Here is a 16,669-nt window from a genome sequence, read left to right on the forward strand (position 1 = left end):
TGGGCCATCCTCTTCTAGCCCAACTGCACAAACACAACTCTCCTCTCAGCAGCCCATTCCTTCACCTTCTCTATTTCAGTCCAGGCCTGCCATCTCAACTCCTCAACCTCAAAATTCCACCTTATCTACACAAAACACTTCTTCTGCCCATATTTCAAATTCTCATACTATGACAACTAGAGCAAAAAACGGAATCTACAAACCAAACTCCAAATATTTTTACAATTTCACCACCATAACTACACCAAATGACATATCTCCTATACCCAAAGACCCCGTTAGTGCTATTCGTGACTCAAATTGGAAAAATGCAATGTTAGATGAATTTAATGCTCTAATTGAAAATGAAACATGGGAATTAGTACCTAGGCCAAAAGATGTGAATGTTATTAGATCAATGTGGATTTTTCGCCATAAAAGGAATTCTGATGGTTCTTTTGAGAGGCATAAAGCCCGTCTTGTAGGTGATGGGAAAACGCAGCAGCCAGGAGTTGATTGTGATGAGACATTTAGTCCGGTTGTTAAACCAGCTACTATTCGTACTGTTCTAAGCATTGCTCTTTCTAAATCTTGGCCTATCCATCAGTTGGATGTCAAAAATGCTTTCTTACATGGTTATCTCAACAAAACAGTCTATATGCATCAACCCATGGGTTTCCGTGATAAAAGTCGTCCTGATCATGTCAGCTTACTAAAGAAATCCCTTTACGGTCTAAAATAGGCTCCTCGTGCCTGGTATCAGCGTTTTGCAGATTTTATGACTGCTATTGGTTTTTCTAATAGTAAATCTGATCATTCATTGTTTATCTATAGACAGGGTCCGAATATGGCTTATATTCTGTTATATGTTGATGATATCATCCTTACAGCATCATCTGATCAACTACGGAAGCATTTTATGACTCTTTTAGGTCACGAGTTTGCTATGAAAGATCTGGGTTCATTAAGTTATTTCTTGGGAATTGCTGTGACCCGTCATGCTAATGGTATGTTCTTGTCTCAGAAACAATATGCAATAGATATTATTGGTAGAGCTGGTATGTCTAACTGCAGTCCTTGTCACACACCTGTTGACACCAAACCTAAACTTAGTGCCTCTAAAGACTCTCCTTATGAGGACCCCACTAAGTATCGAAGTCTTGCAGGTGCTCTACAATATCTTACTTTCACTAGACCTGACATTTCTTATGCAGTACAGCAGGTTTGTCTACACATGCATGATCTCAGAAATGAGCATATGAACGCTCTTAAGCGCATTCTACGCTATTTGCAGGGCACTCTATCATTTGGTCTACACTTATATCCATCCTCCTTTGATAAACTCACATCCTACACTGATGCTAATTGGGGTGGGTGCCCCGATACCAGAAGATCCACTTCTGGCTATTGTGTATTTCTTAATGACAATTTAGTCTCTTGTTCCTCAAAAAGACAACCCACTTTGTCCCGTTCTAGTGCCGAAGCAGAGTATCGTGGAGTTGCAAATGTAGTTTCTGATTCTTGCTGGATTCGAAACTTATTACTTGAATTACACTGTCCCATCAAGAAAGCTACCTTGGTCTATTGTGATAATGTCAGCGCCATTTATTTATCAGGAAATCCTGTGCAACATCAACGCACCAAACACATTGAGATGGACATTTACTTTGTTCGGAAAAAGGTAGCTAAAGGTGAAGTACGAGTTCTTCATGTTCCATCCCGCTATCAGATTGCCGATATTTTTACGAAGGGACTTCCTCGTATACTTTTTGATGATTTTCGCTCCAGTCTTAGCATTCGTGATCCTCCCGCTACGACTGCGGGGGTGTGTTAGAATATATGAATATATATTCTAGTTTTGTATATATATTTTTGTATATTTATTACCTTTATTAGGAGATTGATTTACTGTGATATCAATCCCATAATTATAGCTAGTCCATTGTATTTTTGGATAGTGAATCCTGTATATAAGGCTCAAAAGAATAATGAATCGGCAGGCATTCAAACTCTTTCAATACCCTTACTATCTTCAAGCTCATAACTATTCTCACCTCCATCATCATCATCATCATCATGTATTTTCAGTTTGTTAATTGATATTGTATTTGAATGGCGGAGATACTTAGAAAGTGCCAGGTGTATCGTCATCCTCAATATTGATGGTGTTGTCCTTTTATGTTTCATCAAAGTTCATCCATTCCAAGTCGTTCTTCAAATTATCATTTTCAAACGCAGTTTTTTCTGCTCGTAATCCATTCATTTATTGGATCGTCTTCAAAATTGTAATTTAAATTTATTAGATTGAAGCTACCATCGATTTCTTAAGCACTTCTTATAGCATACCTTATTTTCAACTTCAAGTTATAGCTAAGATATACAATCATACGAAACCTTTTATACTACAAACGAATTTTTGCTTTCGTATAGACTTGACTTCATATGCTCTAATTCCTTCCACAACTCGAAAATGATTTGTTTGACACCAGTAGAGATGGGCATAGACCGAATCTGAGTCGAATTCAGCTAGATCCAAATTTAGACCCTAAAATTTTTTTTTTGGACCCACATTCGGACCAATATTCAAAGTCTTAAAATTTTAAACCCAAACCCTTAGGGTCTAGCAGCTCTAAAGTTTGGATCTAGGGCCATAATATTTTTTTTCCTAAAAATTTTTAAAAATATATATTTTACAATTTTTGACCATTTATATAAAATATTTAATCATTTTCAACAAACAAAAATCTTGTAATTCTTTATACTAATTGTGCCAATGAATATATGACGCTTTTCAACATACATGTTTTTATAACAAAATATTTATCAAGTCTTTTAATTGCAAAAGTATAGATATAATGACCAAATTTTAAATTACATGAACCGACAAAGTTTAAAATCACTATCCAAGATGATAGCATCATTGCTTGAATTAAAACCTCCTTGATACTTGTCTTTTTCCACCAAACTTCATTGCAATCTCATTATAGTGATAATCCCACCACTCTACTTGGTCCAACTTCTTGTATAACATTCTTGATCAATGAGAAGTAGTAGTCTTCAATCCTTGGTCTCACATTAGTTACATCAACGAACTTATGAAATACAATGTCATGATTTGAATAAATAAGAAAGTTGACTATGTGCAGTTTAATTGGATCAATCCAAACATTACACATTATTGAAACCCCACGCTCATCCCATATGTTAGCAAACGAGGCAATATATCATCAATCTACATTCTTGACAAAAAAAAAATTCATTAAAACAGTTGATATCTTTTTCCTTTTTGACAAGAAAAAAACGCAATATTCTTATGCAATATTTTTTCTTCAGGAGGGAATGGCTTCACCATTTCAGTTTAATATTCAAATTTGAAAGTCGGAAACAATTAGATGCCACATTTCAGTATGAAGTTACATGAGTTTGTGATCAAAGAAACTTAATGTGTTCGTGAAATATCTTTTGCAGTTCTTACTGGAGTTATTGACTCTTGATCTAAATTTTCTTTGAAATTTTTTATATGGTCAAAAGAACAAAGCCTTATTTGATCATTTTCTAGTGTAATAATTTGCACCAGTAAACATGGCGCAAAATATCGCTTGTATAACCGTATTGTAAAGGACTATGAGGTTTTTTTATGGGGTTAAAAGAAGGGAGCCTTATTTGTCATTTTAAACTGTAACAAGTTGGACCACTAAAAAACAGAACAAAATACCCCCAATTATATATAAAGGTTATGACTTATGAACTTATCGCGGCCAAAATATAGGATGAGACTATTGCAAAACCAACCGCACTGACCGCAACTGAAACGTGTTTTTTGAGCATATCAGCATAAAGCAAATGTCATGCTCTACACGAACGGTCCATGAAAGCAAAACCTAAATGAGCAGCAGTATGGGGTTCGCCTAACACAAACAACATTTAGTAGATGAATAGTCAGAATGAAAATCTGTGTGGGAAGAGACCTTAAAAGGGCAGCCCACAGAGTTCACAACAGCAGTTAGCACATAACACTCAATGTGGAAAAAAGAAACAAGGCAAACATTATAAGTTGTATGGACTATAGATTCATCAAATTCCATAGCAACGTTAAAGGTAGAGCAAAAGTGAAATATAGTTCAACTTTCATGTTTTCGATTATTTTTATCATACAGGTCACCTCAATATTCAAAAACAGCTATGATCTGGATAAGGAGATTTTTGAGAAGTAGCAAGAAAAGTTGCTCGTTGCCTGCACCAGTTCACCGAAAACATGAACAAGTCTGCATTAAGGAATGGCCTCAAAACAGGCAAAGCATTTTGAGAAGTTCCTCTCAATAGCTCAAGCCAAGCTTTGTTAAATGTCCAATATTTTCCAGATTTGAAAAATACAAGTACCTAGCATGCCCAAAAGTATTTTGATAGAATATGTTTTATCCCTTTTTTTCTAAATAAATTTGACACAAGATATAGGTTCATCAATTCTTCCTTTTTCCCAAAACAGAAATGTCTTTCTCACCCCTTCCTTCTTTGAGACTCATTGCTTAAGGTATAAAATTCCTTTGACAGCCCATTTACAAGTCAACTAACCATCCCATTCCCTCAAAAGACACATGCTTTAGGCACATGTCTAAAAGATGATTTACAAATGTGGGGAATATGCATGCTCAATTAATAAAAGTCAACTAACTATCCTATTATCTTAGCGTTAAACAATTACTAAACAATGAGCAGCAAGATAGAATTTTGAGCTTAATCAAGGAATTTAATATTCAAATAGGTCATAGGTAAATGATTTCAATTACTGGATTAGTTGTGCTAAATCATACATGATAGAACTTTCTGAGATATGGAAGACAATAACATGTACCTGAGAAAACAAGCTACTAATACTCAAGCATCACATGCACAGTACCATTCATCAAATGACAGTGTCAGCTTTCCTACATCCTTGTCCCCACTGTCGTCGGCGAGCCCTCCTCTTTCTTCCATCAGTTTTCTCCTTTTCTTTCTCCTTCAAGTCCCTTTCTCCCCTTCTTTTGTACATTTTGAAAGTAATTTGTCTATCTGCTGCCATCTTCCTCACCTTTTCTGTAATCTCAGCAGCAATTTGTCTATTATACAGTTTCCTCAGACCTTTCATCAACTTTGCAAAAGTGCTCGGATGTGGCATCACATTGGCGTCCATCATTTCCAAGCAATAGGAACAAGCGTCTTTCACATGCCCCTTTGAGAAAAGAGCATGGATCCAGATTGTCCATGCACTGACATTCAGTTCACACCCTTGTGTAACGATACATTGCCACACATCTTTAGCTAATTCAAGTTTTTCCGCTCGTAAAAGGGAGTTCAGTAAGTCTTTCAGTGTCCCATACTGTGGAGCAGATACAAGTCCTCTAATTATCATTTCCTTGAAATAGTTACAAGCTTCAACCAGACAATCCTGCTCAACAAGACCATGAATCAGTATAATGAAGCTATCCACCCCAGGACTAAGCCTACTTGCCTCCATCTCATTCCAAAGGTCAATACCTTCTTTTACCTCACCCAATTTGAATGCCAAACGGATCAAAGTATTGTATATTTTAAGATCAGGAAAGCAATCGATTTTTTTCATCTCATCCACAAGCTCCATACATTCTTCAAGTTGCTCATCTTTCTCATGAGCCAAAACTATATGCAGATAGGTTATTTGATCAGGAATGTGGCCTTGCTGAAGCATAGTATCTAGAAGCTCATAGGCTTTATCTATCTTCCGACACTTGCATAGTCCACTGATTAGGGCATTGTAAGTCATATTATCAGCATCGCAGCCACTTTTCTCCATGTCATAAAAGACTCCCATGGCTTCCTCAGTTCTCTCCATGGTACAAAGTGCCTGGATCAAGACAGTGTAAGATGCTGCATTTGGCTCACAACCCTTCCTCCTCATTTCTTTCAAAAGATCGTACGCATCAGCCACCTTCCCTGCTACTGCATACCCGTTCAGCAAATTATTATAGACTACTATGTCAGGTTCAAACCCTGACTCTCTCATTTGGACCAATATATGCTTCGCTTCCAACAGTTTCCCTTCTCTACACCATCCATACAGCAAGGACGTAAAATGCTTGATGGTGGGCATAAACCTCATTCTCATATCCTCAAACAATGACGTTGCCTCCTTGACACTCCCATTCTTAGACAAAGCATCCAACAAACACCCAAAGACATACTCATCAGGTTCACACCCAAATTTAGGCATTTCATCTAACACTTCAACCGCCTTCTGAACCATCTTTGCAGAAGCAAACCTTCTCATCAATACAACAAACAGATCCGGGGTAACCAAATGTGGACTCTCCCTCCTCATTTCCTCTATTATTGCCCAAACAGCTCCAAATTTCCTCATTTTACCTAAAGTCCTAACCATTATCTTATACACATCATAGCTATGCCTATAACCAGGCTGCTTCGAAGCCCACACAAAGAATTGATAACCCAGATTCCCTGCATCCCCACAACGCTTTAATACTCGTTCTGTTAACCCAGGTCGCATAACTACACCAGATTCTTGTAAAGCAAGCTCCAATTTCGGAACCCTAGAATGGAACTTCCTTAAAATTCTATATATTTTCTCAACATCGGCCTCAAATTCATCAAATTTATGATAACTAGGATTGCCAATTTGAGGCTCACTGTCTACATAAACCAATCCTAACACATTTTTCTGGGAGACAAGATCAAGGTTGCAAGGAGATGATGAATTTTGAGGAACTGGGTTATTATTATAAGGGGCAGATATGTTTGAAAAATTAGTATCATGCGTCGTTCCAACATAAGATTCTATGGGTACCCGGAAACTGTAAGGGTTTTTGCTGAAATGTAATGATCTAAGACATAATCTACGCATATTGTTTACTTTTTTCCTACCTTGCACCAGCTATCTGTAATACTTTAGATGCTTGACCAAAACTATAGATGTTTTCCATTGAAAACAGAGTAGTTAGTAGTACAAAATTATTCATGGATGGAGTTCAGATGTTATAAACGCATAAAGATGAAATCCATAGGTTCAGACTAGAGCCCCAAAATCACCCTTTTTCCTTCTTGTTTATATTCATGAATTCTCTTTCCAGGTTTTGCAGCCTTTCTTCACTTAGAAAGAGGGGGCAGAGAGACGGAGCATTCAACTTTCAAGTAGAGCCCCTGCACCTTTTTTTCCTTCCTGTTTACATGATGTTCTGATTATGTTCCAATTCTGCATCAAAAGAAGAGTAAATGACTATAAACAAATCAATGCATAGATAGCACACATACAATATTCTACTAAAAGAAGCCCAAAAATTTTCTTCCTACAATTACTAGTAATTTATAAATTGGTATAATATTTCTTAGAATCAAAACTGCAATCTTTCACCGATCAAAAGCTTTTTTTAGAATATAGCCCTATAGGGTAGGCTGAGAGAAGGAGGGGACAATGAGAGTTGAACTCGGGAATTTATTAGAAGAATATGGTACATGCTACAACTGAAATGAGACAAGACCCATTTCTCTTGACAGTCAATACTTATCACTTCTCAAACAATCAAAAAACTGAATGCTTTGAAATAAAATACAGCATCACAAACCTTATCAAATAAAAGGACTAAACAATTAAGATACAACTTTTAATGGATTTACTCCTAACTATTTAAGCATACAAAATATCATGTCAATATAATATTAGAGCAGAGACTGGTCCAAAAAAAAGAAAAAAATTAACAATTCATCACACAATTATTCAGGGGCAAATCCAGAAAAAAAAAACTGATATCACTGATTCAAATAAAAAAATTAAATTTTAACAATAATTAATTAACGAATAACTCAGGAATGGAGGAGAAGAGATGTTGGGGCATAACTCAGGAATGAAAGTGAGGAGACTGTGGCAGTCACCGTGGTTGCCTTCTGTTGCTGCTAGGGTTAAAGAATAAATGTTATTTAATTTAAGAATAAATCATTTTAATTAAATTTAATATCTTGATAGAAAAAGGATTAAATAATAAATATGAAGTCATAAAATAACATAGTGTTTCAGCTAAAGATCAAGAGTTACAAGCCATGATTAATGTTTAAATGGTGCAACTCTTTTGCTAAAGAGAACTCAAACACCCTCTCTTTAATCTCCTAAGATAACTTCAAATTCTGACCATGAATTATTAGTTCCATTCTAAAGTTGAACCACAATTAATCACCCATTAAACAGGCTTAGGGAATAAAACCCCTAGTTCTAGAAAGAGAACTATATTAGAATAATGTGAAAAATCTTAGATAAATCTAGAAAAGTAATGCAAATGGTAGACGTTAAGATATTTAGAGTAAGTAGCCTAGAACTATCTAGAGCAAGGTCATATCCTAGTGTGTTAGCAAAACTCTAGAAAATATTAGAAACAATAAAAAAATAATAATGTCAAGTAGGAAATGCTTTTACACCAACATAAAGTAGGCTATAAGTAGTTGGTTACCTATGTAATGCAATCGGGGGTGGATCCAGGGCTCAAACTCCCTAGGGACACCAACAAATGGAAGAAATTTTGCGAGAATTTCGACAAAGTTTCGTTTGTAAAATGATGAGCTACTATTTTACATCCTTGCAAAATGACATAGAAACAAAAATAATCACAAGCCAAGGCCATAGTGATATAAAAGCGATTAATTAACGCCATCCTCAATTCAAATGGCTGCAACCTAAACATTAATTAGAGTTCAAAAGCTTAGAATAATACATTCTTAGTTGTACTTCTTATGGCTGAGTCTACTAGAAGTTAAATAGATTACCTGTCAACAATCATAGTTTTTTTAGACATTTAGACAAAAACATAAGTTGTATTCATTGCTTTGACACAAAATACTACTAATACACAGGAAATGACATAGTTTTATTTCAATGTTGATTTGGAAAGCATGTTTTCGGTTCATAAACTCCATTTTTGTAACCCTTATGCAATCATTAATCCTTATCTAAATCACCAAATTACCAAACACACACATTCTCAAATCACAATAACATATTAATATTCTTCAGAATCACAATAACATATTGATTCACAATTCAAAAATCACAATAACATATTAAAGAAACTAAATTGAAATTTGAAATAAAAAAACCCTAACTTTAGGGGATTTAAAAATACAATTTAATACCTGCGTTGCGAGTGGACAGTGGTGGTCTTGGTGGTATGGACGGCAGCAGGTGGCAGCCGACAGGTGCAGCAGCAGTGGACAGTGGTGGCCTGGGCCTGCCTTGCGAGTTGCGATTCAGATTTTAGGGTTTTGAGTTTTGACCTTTCCAGCATCAATGGTCGGTAGGCGGCAGCAACAGTTGGGGGTTGGTGTGACCGGCGTCCTCCGTCGTGGGTGGGGTGGGTTGGGTTTAATTTTAGTTCTGGGGAATTGAGAAACACAAGAATTGAAAACAAATACTCCCTCCGATTCTTTTCAATTGTCTCATTTTGGTTGGATACAAATATTAAGAAAAAAGGAAAAGGATCACCTTGAATAGTATACATATGTGATGTAGTGGGAATTGAAGGGATTAAATAGTGTAGTTTAGTAAAAAAAATAAAATTATTTTGGTAATTACATGAATGGTATAAGTACAATTTGATCCAAAATTTATATTCTAAAACAAAAATATGACAATTAAAGTGAATTATCCAAATAAAAAAATAGAACAATTAAAAAGAATCGAAGGGAGTATTAAAAAAAAAATTCAGCTGCTAGGGGCACATGCCTCTCTAGGCTCTAAGTAAATAATACTCCCAGAATTTAATATAAATTTTTTTTATATACAATAAAATATGTTCTTCTAAATATTCTCTAATAAAGTTAACATTAATTTATTCTTTAATATATGAGTAGTATATCACAATAATATATATTCTTCTAAATTTATTGTATTATAAAATGTTTAAATTTAAAGGCTACATAAAATTTTCTATTAAATTTTCTTAGAATATAAATTTGCCTTTTTATGTTGAAGTATTTGCTTATTAATAAAGCTTTTTTATCAAATTTTAATTATTAAAATATTTCATCAAAAAACAAAAGTTACCAAATAATCAAAAATTATTTTGAGAATAATAAAGAATCATTATGATAACATTGTTAGAAAATTACCCAAATTAGTCTTAAAAAGTATGAGAATTTTAATTAATACTTATTTAAACAACCTAATCAAATATGTTATTATAGACTATGGTAACAATTATATATGTCACTAATTCACTTTATTGTGGACTCTAAAATAACAGCCAATAATTATTACACTAAAAAACTAATTCAGTGACATTTTTTAAAGTTACTAAACCCTATGTCATGAAAAAATAATTTTGTTGTAGTGATATATACTAAACTAATTCATACTATAGACAAACCGGAATTTCTAAAGCTATGTGAACGCCAAGGGGTGTTTGGCAATTAGGTGTTGACTGTTGGCGGTTGGCTTTTTAGTTGGTTTGTTTGACCAGCTAGATTTGTTAGTTGTTTCTCTTGGCTTTTAAGTTAGCTTAAAAAATCATCTGTTTGTGGAGGTGTTTGGTAACTTTGAGTATTGGTTGTTAGCTGTTTATTAAAGAAAAGTGGGTTAACAAGCCAAAGGCCAACCTAAAAAGCTAGTTTGAGCAACTTTTTTATTTTGGCTTAAAAGCCAGTTTTTCCACTGCTTTAAAAGCTATTTATTAAAAATTTTCTTTTTGCTATTTGACCAACAACAAGCCAAAAGCCATAAATCAAATACCCCCAAAATTTTGGGCATCAATTAGAAGTGTTAGCGTTAGATACCGAAGTTTCAATCATTAATTTAAGTTTTTAATTCAATCGGTCTCTTGTCATGGAGTCAGAAATCAACGTAAAATAAAGTTATGAATTCAATTCTCATCTATTATCATTTTCAAGTGAAATATTAAGTAAAAAATGAGAATGACTTATGTTATCTCTATATTTCTAATCTAAAGAGCTCTCGTGTAAACAGAAGTGACAGAAAAAAAAAATATTTGGTGCTTCAATTATAAATACAAAATTTTTAATTGAATTGGTTTCTTGACAATTTGTCACTTACTCACTTAGATCCAGGGGCGAAGCAAAACACAAGATAAGTTTTGAGGCTCGGTTTATTTAACATTTTTTTTTGTACCGTCTAAAATCAAAAATTAAACAAAAGATAAAATAATTTAAACTTATATAAACTAATATTTGAGGCCTCTAAAATTTGGAGGTCATATATGATTTGACATCTTACACATGTTCAGAACCACCTCTGCTTAGGAGTTAGGGTTGATTCCTAGATCTATAGATATACCCTACTTGCATGTCCAATACGAGACATTATGATGTTGCTCATATACTCTAAGGGGATGTTTGGTATGAATTTTTTAATACTAAGTAAGGGATTCAATTACCATTACTCCACATATTTGTTTGGTATGATATTAGGTTAACACAATCCCTTTCTTGATGGTAATGGATATCCTTACTTTGTTACCATCTATTTATGTTAAGTAACAAATTCCCTTTCTATGATCAATTAAGGGCCTGTTTGGTATAAGAATTTTGGGCCCAAGTAAGGGAATTATTTTATCCAATCTCTTACCCAATGTTTGGTATGGAAATATTGTAACCCAATCCATTACCTTAGGGTATCCATTACCCTTATTTTGTTACAGCTCCATTTACTCCAATAACAAAACAATTCACTTTCTATTTCCTGCTAACTCTACTCAAATTCCATTGCTTTTTCAGTTTTGCTGTTCGTTCAAATCTCCTTCAACAAGACAATAATTCTGGTATGTTTTCTCTAAATTTTTTGATATTTACTCCTTTTGATTATTTGATGTTAATTTTTCCTAGTTCTGAATTTAATTTTTTTGTTTATACTGTTTATACTGTTCGTTCAAACCCTTATTTTGATTTGTAGTATTTGATTAGTATGATTTTCTCCTGGTTGTTGTTTACACTTCACATACATATTATTTGTTCAATAATCATCTCGATCTACACGGATTGAAGAAATTCCAATCTATGTATGAACCAAAAAATTTAATACAACTAAAAGAAATTCCAATCTATCTATGATTCGAGCTTTAACTAAAAGCAAAATAGTGTTTTAAGATCTAATTAAACAATCTACATCATAAAAATATAGAAAATGAAAAAAGAATTTGTAAAAAATCAAGACATACCAAAAAAGCATACATCAGATTAACACAACTTGCTAATTTTTCTTCGATCTATGACTGTATTCATCATCTGAACTTCAAGAAGATTTTTGAGAAGATGTTGATTCAACGGCATTTCATAGAGCTTAGGAGTTGATTGTTTGATTGTTTGATTTTTGATTTTAAAAATACAAAGAAATAATGGAAATAGTATTATAAAGATACTTTTTGATCTTGAATACAGGAAGAAAGGGAAAATTGAGTGAATGGGTTTTGTTTTTTTTCAGATGAAAAATGAGTGAAACTGTAGAAAGTTTTTTTAAGGGTTCTTTAGTTTATTATATGAGATAATTATTTATTAGTAGGTTATTGTCACTCATATGGAGATAAATGTGAATTTAATATTTGATATATTAATGGAGATTATGCTGATGGGGTTAATGGTTTTGTTTGATTTTGATTTTTGAGTCTAATTTTTGTTGTACAGCTTCTAATTAATTTTCATAAATGGATCGAATTATGCAATCCTTACGGAGAAAAAGACGTCTAAAACAACTTCAATTGGTAGTAGCAAATGTAGTTGTAGTTCTTATGATGTATTGGGTTTGGTATATGACAAGTATTGCTACGGTTAGGGGTGTTCAATTGATCCAAAGTAAAAGAGATAGAAAAATATTGCGCTTAAAAATTATGCATCGCTTAATACAAGAAAGTGATGTGCATTGCAAAAGTGAACTTCGGGTTAATAGACAAACCTTTAATATTATTTGTGAGATGCTTAAGGAGATTGGAGGCCTCACTCGGACAAAAAATATGTCTCTTGATGAGATAGTTGCCATGTTTTTGTACACTTTAGCTCACCATAAAAAAAATAGATCTATTGCTCACTTTTTCATAAGAAGTAGAGAGACCGTGAGTCGGCAATTCAACTTATGTCTGAGGGCTATACTTAAGTTGCATGAGCATTTGCTTTACAAGCCCACACCAATATTAGAAGAATGTGAAGACGAAAGGTGGAAACCTTTTAAGGTACTAGTTGCTTAATCATCTAATTTTTACCCATAATCTTACGTGTATTTATAAGAGTGATTTTGTTTATTTGATTTTATAGAATTGTTTAGGAGCATTGGATGGTACCTACGTAAATGTAACTGTACATCCCCAAGGTCGTGGTAAATATCGGACAAGAAAAGGTACCATTGCTATGAATGTGTTGGGTGTTTGTGCACCCAACATGCAATTTATCTATGTTCTTCCGGGTTGGGAAGGCTCTGCTCACGATGTTCGTGTTCTTCGCAATGCTCTCACTAGGCCAAATGGCTTTAGGGTTCCTAGAAGTAAATTTAACATGTAGTTATCTAGGTTGCACTAAAACGGACACGGACACGGGTACGGGAAAACGCCAACTTAAAAATGGCGGACACGGAGACACGTAAATATATAATAAAGATATTTGTAAATGAGAAAAGAGTTCCAACTAGAAATGACACATCCTTTAAATGAGAATCCGATGAAGATGCTACTAATACTAAGTTGAGAGGTTGAGACAGAAGCTATTACCTATGTAAATGTAAACACACCCCATTATAAATAGTAAATACAGACTCCACTGTTTGATGAAGACAGAGAAAAATATTTATGAGAGTATTCTTTTGATGAAGACATGACAAACCCATCTTCCAAAATTTGTCTAGTCCAATCAACCCATTTATTTTAAATTTGATAAAATAAGTGAGAGGAGTTTATTTCTTTATTTTCAGTTTTTTCAATTTTTTTTTTAAAATAAGACACATGTCCCTTGCCGTGTCCCTTGCCGTGTCCGTCGCGTGTCCTTGCCGTGTCCACGTGTCCGAAAAAATATTAAAAAATTAGACACTTCATTTGACGTGTCGGACACGGATTTTCGCGTGTCCGTCGCGTGTCCGTGTCCGACACGTGTCGGACACGCGACACGTCACTTGCCAGCCATGTCCGTGTTTCGCAGGTAGTTATTAAAAGAAGAATTATATAGTTAATAAAACTCACTTTAATCATCAAATTTCAATAATTTTGAAGGTAACTATTATTTGGTCGATGGGGGGTATACAAACTGTGAGGGTTTTCTTGCTCCATATAGACGGCAACTATATCATCTTAAGGAATGGACAGATAGACAACCACAAACTGCAGAAGAGTATTACAATATGAAGCATGCTCGAGCAAGAAATGTAATTGAAAGATGTTTTGGGTTACTTAAAGGGAGATGGAGTATATTTAGAAGCCCCTTCTTTTTCCCTATTCGAACTCAATGACGTATTGTGATGGCTTGTTGTTTACTTCATAATTTAATAAGGAAAGTGATGCCCACAGATGATGTAGAAGAAGAGAATATGAGTAATGACAATTCTGATAACGATTCTGATGATGAAGTTGAATACATTACTACAATAGCTACTTCTGATCGATGGACTAATTATAGAAATATGTTAGCTCAAGATTTGTTTAATGCTTGGAGGGCAAGAGTTAGACAAGGTTTGTACTAAACGATTGTTTAATTGTTTGAATGCTACGTCTGCCACACAATCATACCAATAGATTCTTTAAGAACAAAATTCATACATTTCTAGTTTCTGATACTTTCTCATTATTGTGCATTGACAAAATATAAATAATTTCACTTTAGTTTATATGTATATTGCAGGTACTTGAAATGGAGGTGAATACCATTAGCCAAGAGGGAAGTAGTAGAGGGAGGGGCAAGAATAAGCGCTTTTGGACATGTCAAGAAGATTCGATGCTTATAAAGTATTTACACCAATTGTCTACTGATCCTAAGTGGAAAGGTGAGGGCAGTTTTAAAAATGGTTACATGAGTAGGTTGGAAGAGTTGATTAATGGTGAGCTTCCTAGTTGTGGTTTGAAGGCTTTTCCGCACATTGAATCAAGAATCAAACATTGGTCAGAGAAATACAGTTTACTAGCTGAGATGTTATCTACTTCGGGATTTGGATGGGATGCCGATAAGAAGATGTTGCAAGTAGAGAGAGCAGTGTTCGATGAATGGGCAAAGGTAAAGTTCTGGGATCTTTTATACATTACTTTGTGAATATTGTGCAAAAGGTCTACTCGTATGTTTTTGTTTCTTGTTGATTTGACTTTATTCAATGTACATGAGAGTAGGGTCTGTTAGGATTGTGAGCAGGGACTGTAGCAGTCCACATGATTGCTTCAATATTTTATTTTTTGTTTTGGAATAGGTTCATAAGAAGGCTAAAGGATTGTATGGGGTACCTTTTCCTCACTATGACATTCTTGAGGAGATTTATGCTAAAGATAAGGCCACGGGTGATCAAAGTGAGTCTTTTGTGGAAGCAATAAATTGCATAGATGTTGAAGTTACAAAGAAGTCAATTTTCATAGCTAGTGATGAGGAGGATGATGCTGATTCAAGAAGTCAGTCAACTACTCACTCTATACAATTCAAGAAGCGCTCGATTAAACAAGAGAATGATAATTCAACATCTTCAAAAGAACCCAAGCTCAAGGAATTGAAACGAAAGAAAAATCTTCAAAGTGATGTTGATAATTTGGTTTCTTCTCTTCATGAAGCTACAAGTAATTTCGGGAAAATTTTTGATAATATTAATGTTAATCTTGGCACAATGGCTAATGCGTGGGCCAAAGCCGAGGAGAGAGAGCAAAAGATGGATGAAAAAGTGAATAAAGTCTTGGAAGAGGTTATGAAATTAGATGGCATCTCACCCTCTGAAGCTTTAGAAGTAGCTACAATTCTCATTGCTGAAGAACACAAGCTTCGCATCTTTTATCAAGCTCATTCGAACCTCAAGAAACAATATGTGCTCGATCTTCTTAAGAAAAAATGAAAGCGGTCTTCTAAAAAGACATGAGTTGAGATGTTGTTATTAGTGGTTGAACTTGTAGTATGTGCTTACAGATTATTAGTTGAATACTTGCATAATAGTATTGCAAATTGCTACGTTTTATCTTATTTAGGCTTGAACTATGTTGAGTTTTATCAAAGAAATCTTGTTTTAATGTTTGCTTAAGTTAATTTTTGTACAAAAATGACAAAATGTCCTTTGTAGATTATTACAAAAAATATCAACTTATGTGACAAACCAAACAATAAGTAAGGGAAACATAAACAAGTGTTTCCCTTACATTGTTATTCCAAACAACATATAACCATAACCCTTACCTTTACCCTTACCCCTCTTTATTAATTCCCTTTCCCTTACATTTTCTCTTCCCATACCAAACACCCCCTAAGTGTTTCTTTTATATTTTCATACCAAACAAACCCATACCCTTATCCTTACTCTTCTTTATTATTTTCCTTTCCATTACATTTTATATTCCCATACCAAACACTCCTAATTGTTTGTCAAAGTTTCATTTCTCAAGTGGGTCTCATAAACTTTAGGGTTTGTCGAGTATTGCTATGTTCTAGGATGCAAAGCGTACAAGTCTATCTTAAAATAGACGAATAATCTTTGTTGACCACATATCAAGCCCTAAAACCTTAACCTTAA

The 16,669-nt window shown here is 34.2% G+C and overlaps 3 protein-coding genes across 6 annotated transcripts; 2 read left to right on the forward strand and 1 right to left on the reverse strand.

Annotated features, from left to right (window-relative positions):
- Nucleotides 1-2,441: 2,441 nt before the first annotated feature.
- On the reverse strand, nucleotides 2,442-9,426 carry LOC130809307 (putative pentatricopeptide repeat-containing protein At5g65820). Of its 4 annotated transcripts, none has more exons than XR_009040792.1 (3): nucleotides 9,127-9,426; nucleotides 4,832-7,201; nucleotides 2,718-3,218 (listed from the first exon to the last, which is right to left on the reverse strand). XR_009040792.1 is itself a non-coding variant. In XM_057675026.1 (3 exons), exon 3 carries the CDS (start codon nucleotides 6,851-6,853, stop codon nucleotides 4,883-4,885), a length of 1,971 nt encoding a protein of 656 aa, XP_057531009.1. In that variant the 5' UTR covers nucleotides 6,854-7,201; nucleotides 8,448-8,572; nucleotides 9,127-9,373; the 3' UTR covers nucleotides 3,243-4,882. The 4 variants fall into 4 exon arrangements, 2 of the variants coding, with proteins under 2 accessions (XP_057531008.1, XP_057531009.1); XR_009040791.1 differs by having other exon boundaries at nucleotides 2,720-3,211; nucleotides 9,127-9,373; XM_057675026.1 differs by lacking the exon at nucleotides 2,718-3,218 and adding an exon at nucleotides 8,448-8,572 and having other exon boundaries at nucleotides 3,243-7,201; nucleotides 9,127-9,373.
- Nucleotides 9,427-12,644: 3,218 nt separating this feature from the next.
- On the forward strand, nucleotides 12,645-14,622 carry LOC130808458 (protein ALP1-like). The gene is made up of 5 exons (XM_057673935.1): nucleotides 12,645-13,166; nucleotides 13,249-13,474; nucleotides 14,193-14,364; nucleotides 14,470-14,545; nucleotides 14,596-14,622. The coding sequence occupies exons 1-5, from the start codon at nucleotides 12,645-12,647 to the stop codon at nucleotides 14,620-14,622; spliced, it is 1,023 nt and encodes a 340-aa protein (XP_057529918.1).
- Nucleotides 14,608-15,332, forward strand: LOC130809309 (uncharacterized). Its single transcript, XM_057675027.1, has 2 exons — nucleotides 14,608-14,648; nucleotides 14,818-15,332. The coding sequence occupies exons 1-2, from the start codon at nucleotides 14,622-14,624 to the stop codon at nucleotides 15,220-15,222; spliced, it is 432 nt and encodes a 143-aa protein (XP_057531010.1). The 5' UTR covers nucleotides 14,608-14,621; the 3' UTR covers nucleotides 15,223-15,332.
- The last annotated feature ends 1,337 nt before the right edge of the window (nucleotides 15,333-16,669 follow it).

This window comes from Amaranthus tricolor, chromosome 3 (assembly GCF_026212465.1).
Source record: "Amaranthus tricolor cultivar Red isolate AtriRed21 chromosome 3, ASM2621246v1, whole genome shotgun sequence".
Lineage (NCBI taxonomy): Eukaryota > Viridiplantae > Streptophyta > Magnoliopsida > Caryophyllales > Amaranthaceae > Amaranthus > Amaranthus tricolor.

What these genes read in the sequence shown, in the direction of transcription:
- LOC130808458 (XM_057673935.1), top strand. Translation starts at nt 12,645, where the DNA reads ATGGATCGAATTATGCAATCCTTACGGAGAAAAAGACGTCTAAAACAA. An exon ending in AAAGGTGGAAACCTTTTAAG is followed by an intron (nt 13,167 to 13,248) that starts GTACTAGTTGCT and finishes TTGATTTTATAG; the next exon opens with AATTGTTTAGGAGCATTGGA. An exon ending in GTAATTGAAAGATGTTTTGG is followed by an intron (nt 14,365 to 14,469) that starts GTTACTTAAAGG and finishes TAATTTAATAAG; the next exon opens with GAAAGTGATGCCCACAGATG.
- LOC130809307 (XM_057675025.1), bottom strand. Translation starts at nt 6,853, where the DNA reads ATGCGTAGATTATGTCTTAGATCATTACATTTCAGCAAAAACCCTTAC.
- LOC130809309 (XM_057675027.1), top strand. Translation starts at nt 14,622, where the DNA reads ATGCTTGGAGGGCAAGAGTTAGACAAG. An exon ending in GAGGGCAAGAGTTAGACAAG is followed by an intron (nt 14,649 to 14,817) that starts GTTTGTACTAAA and finishes TGTATATTGCAG; the next exon opens with GTACTTGAAATGGAGGTGAA.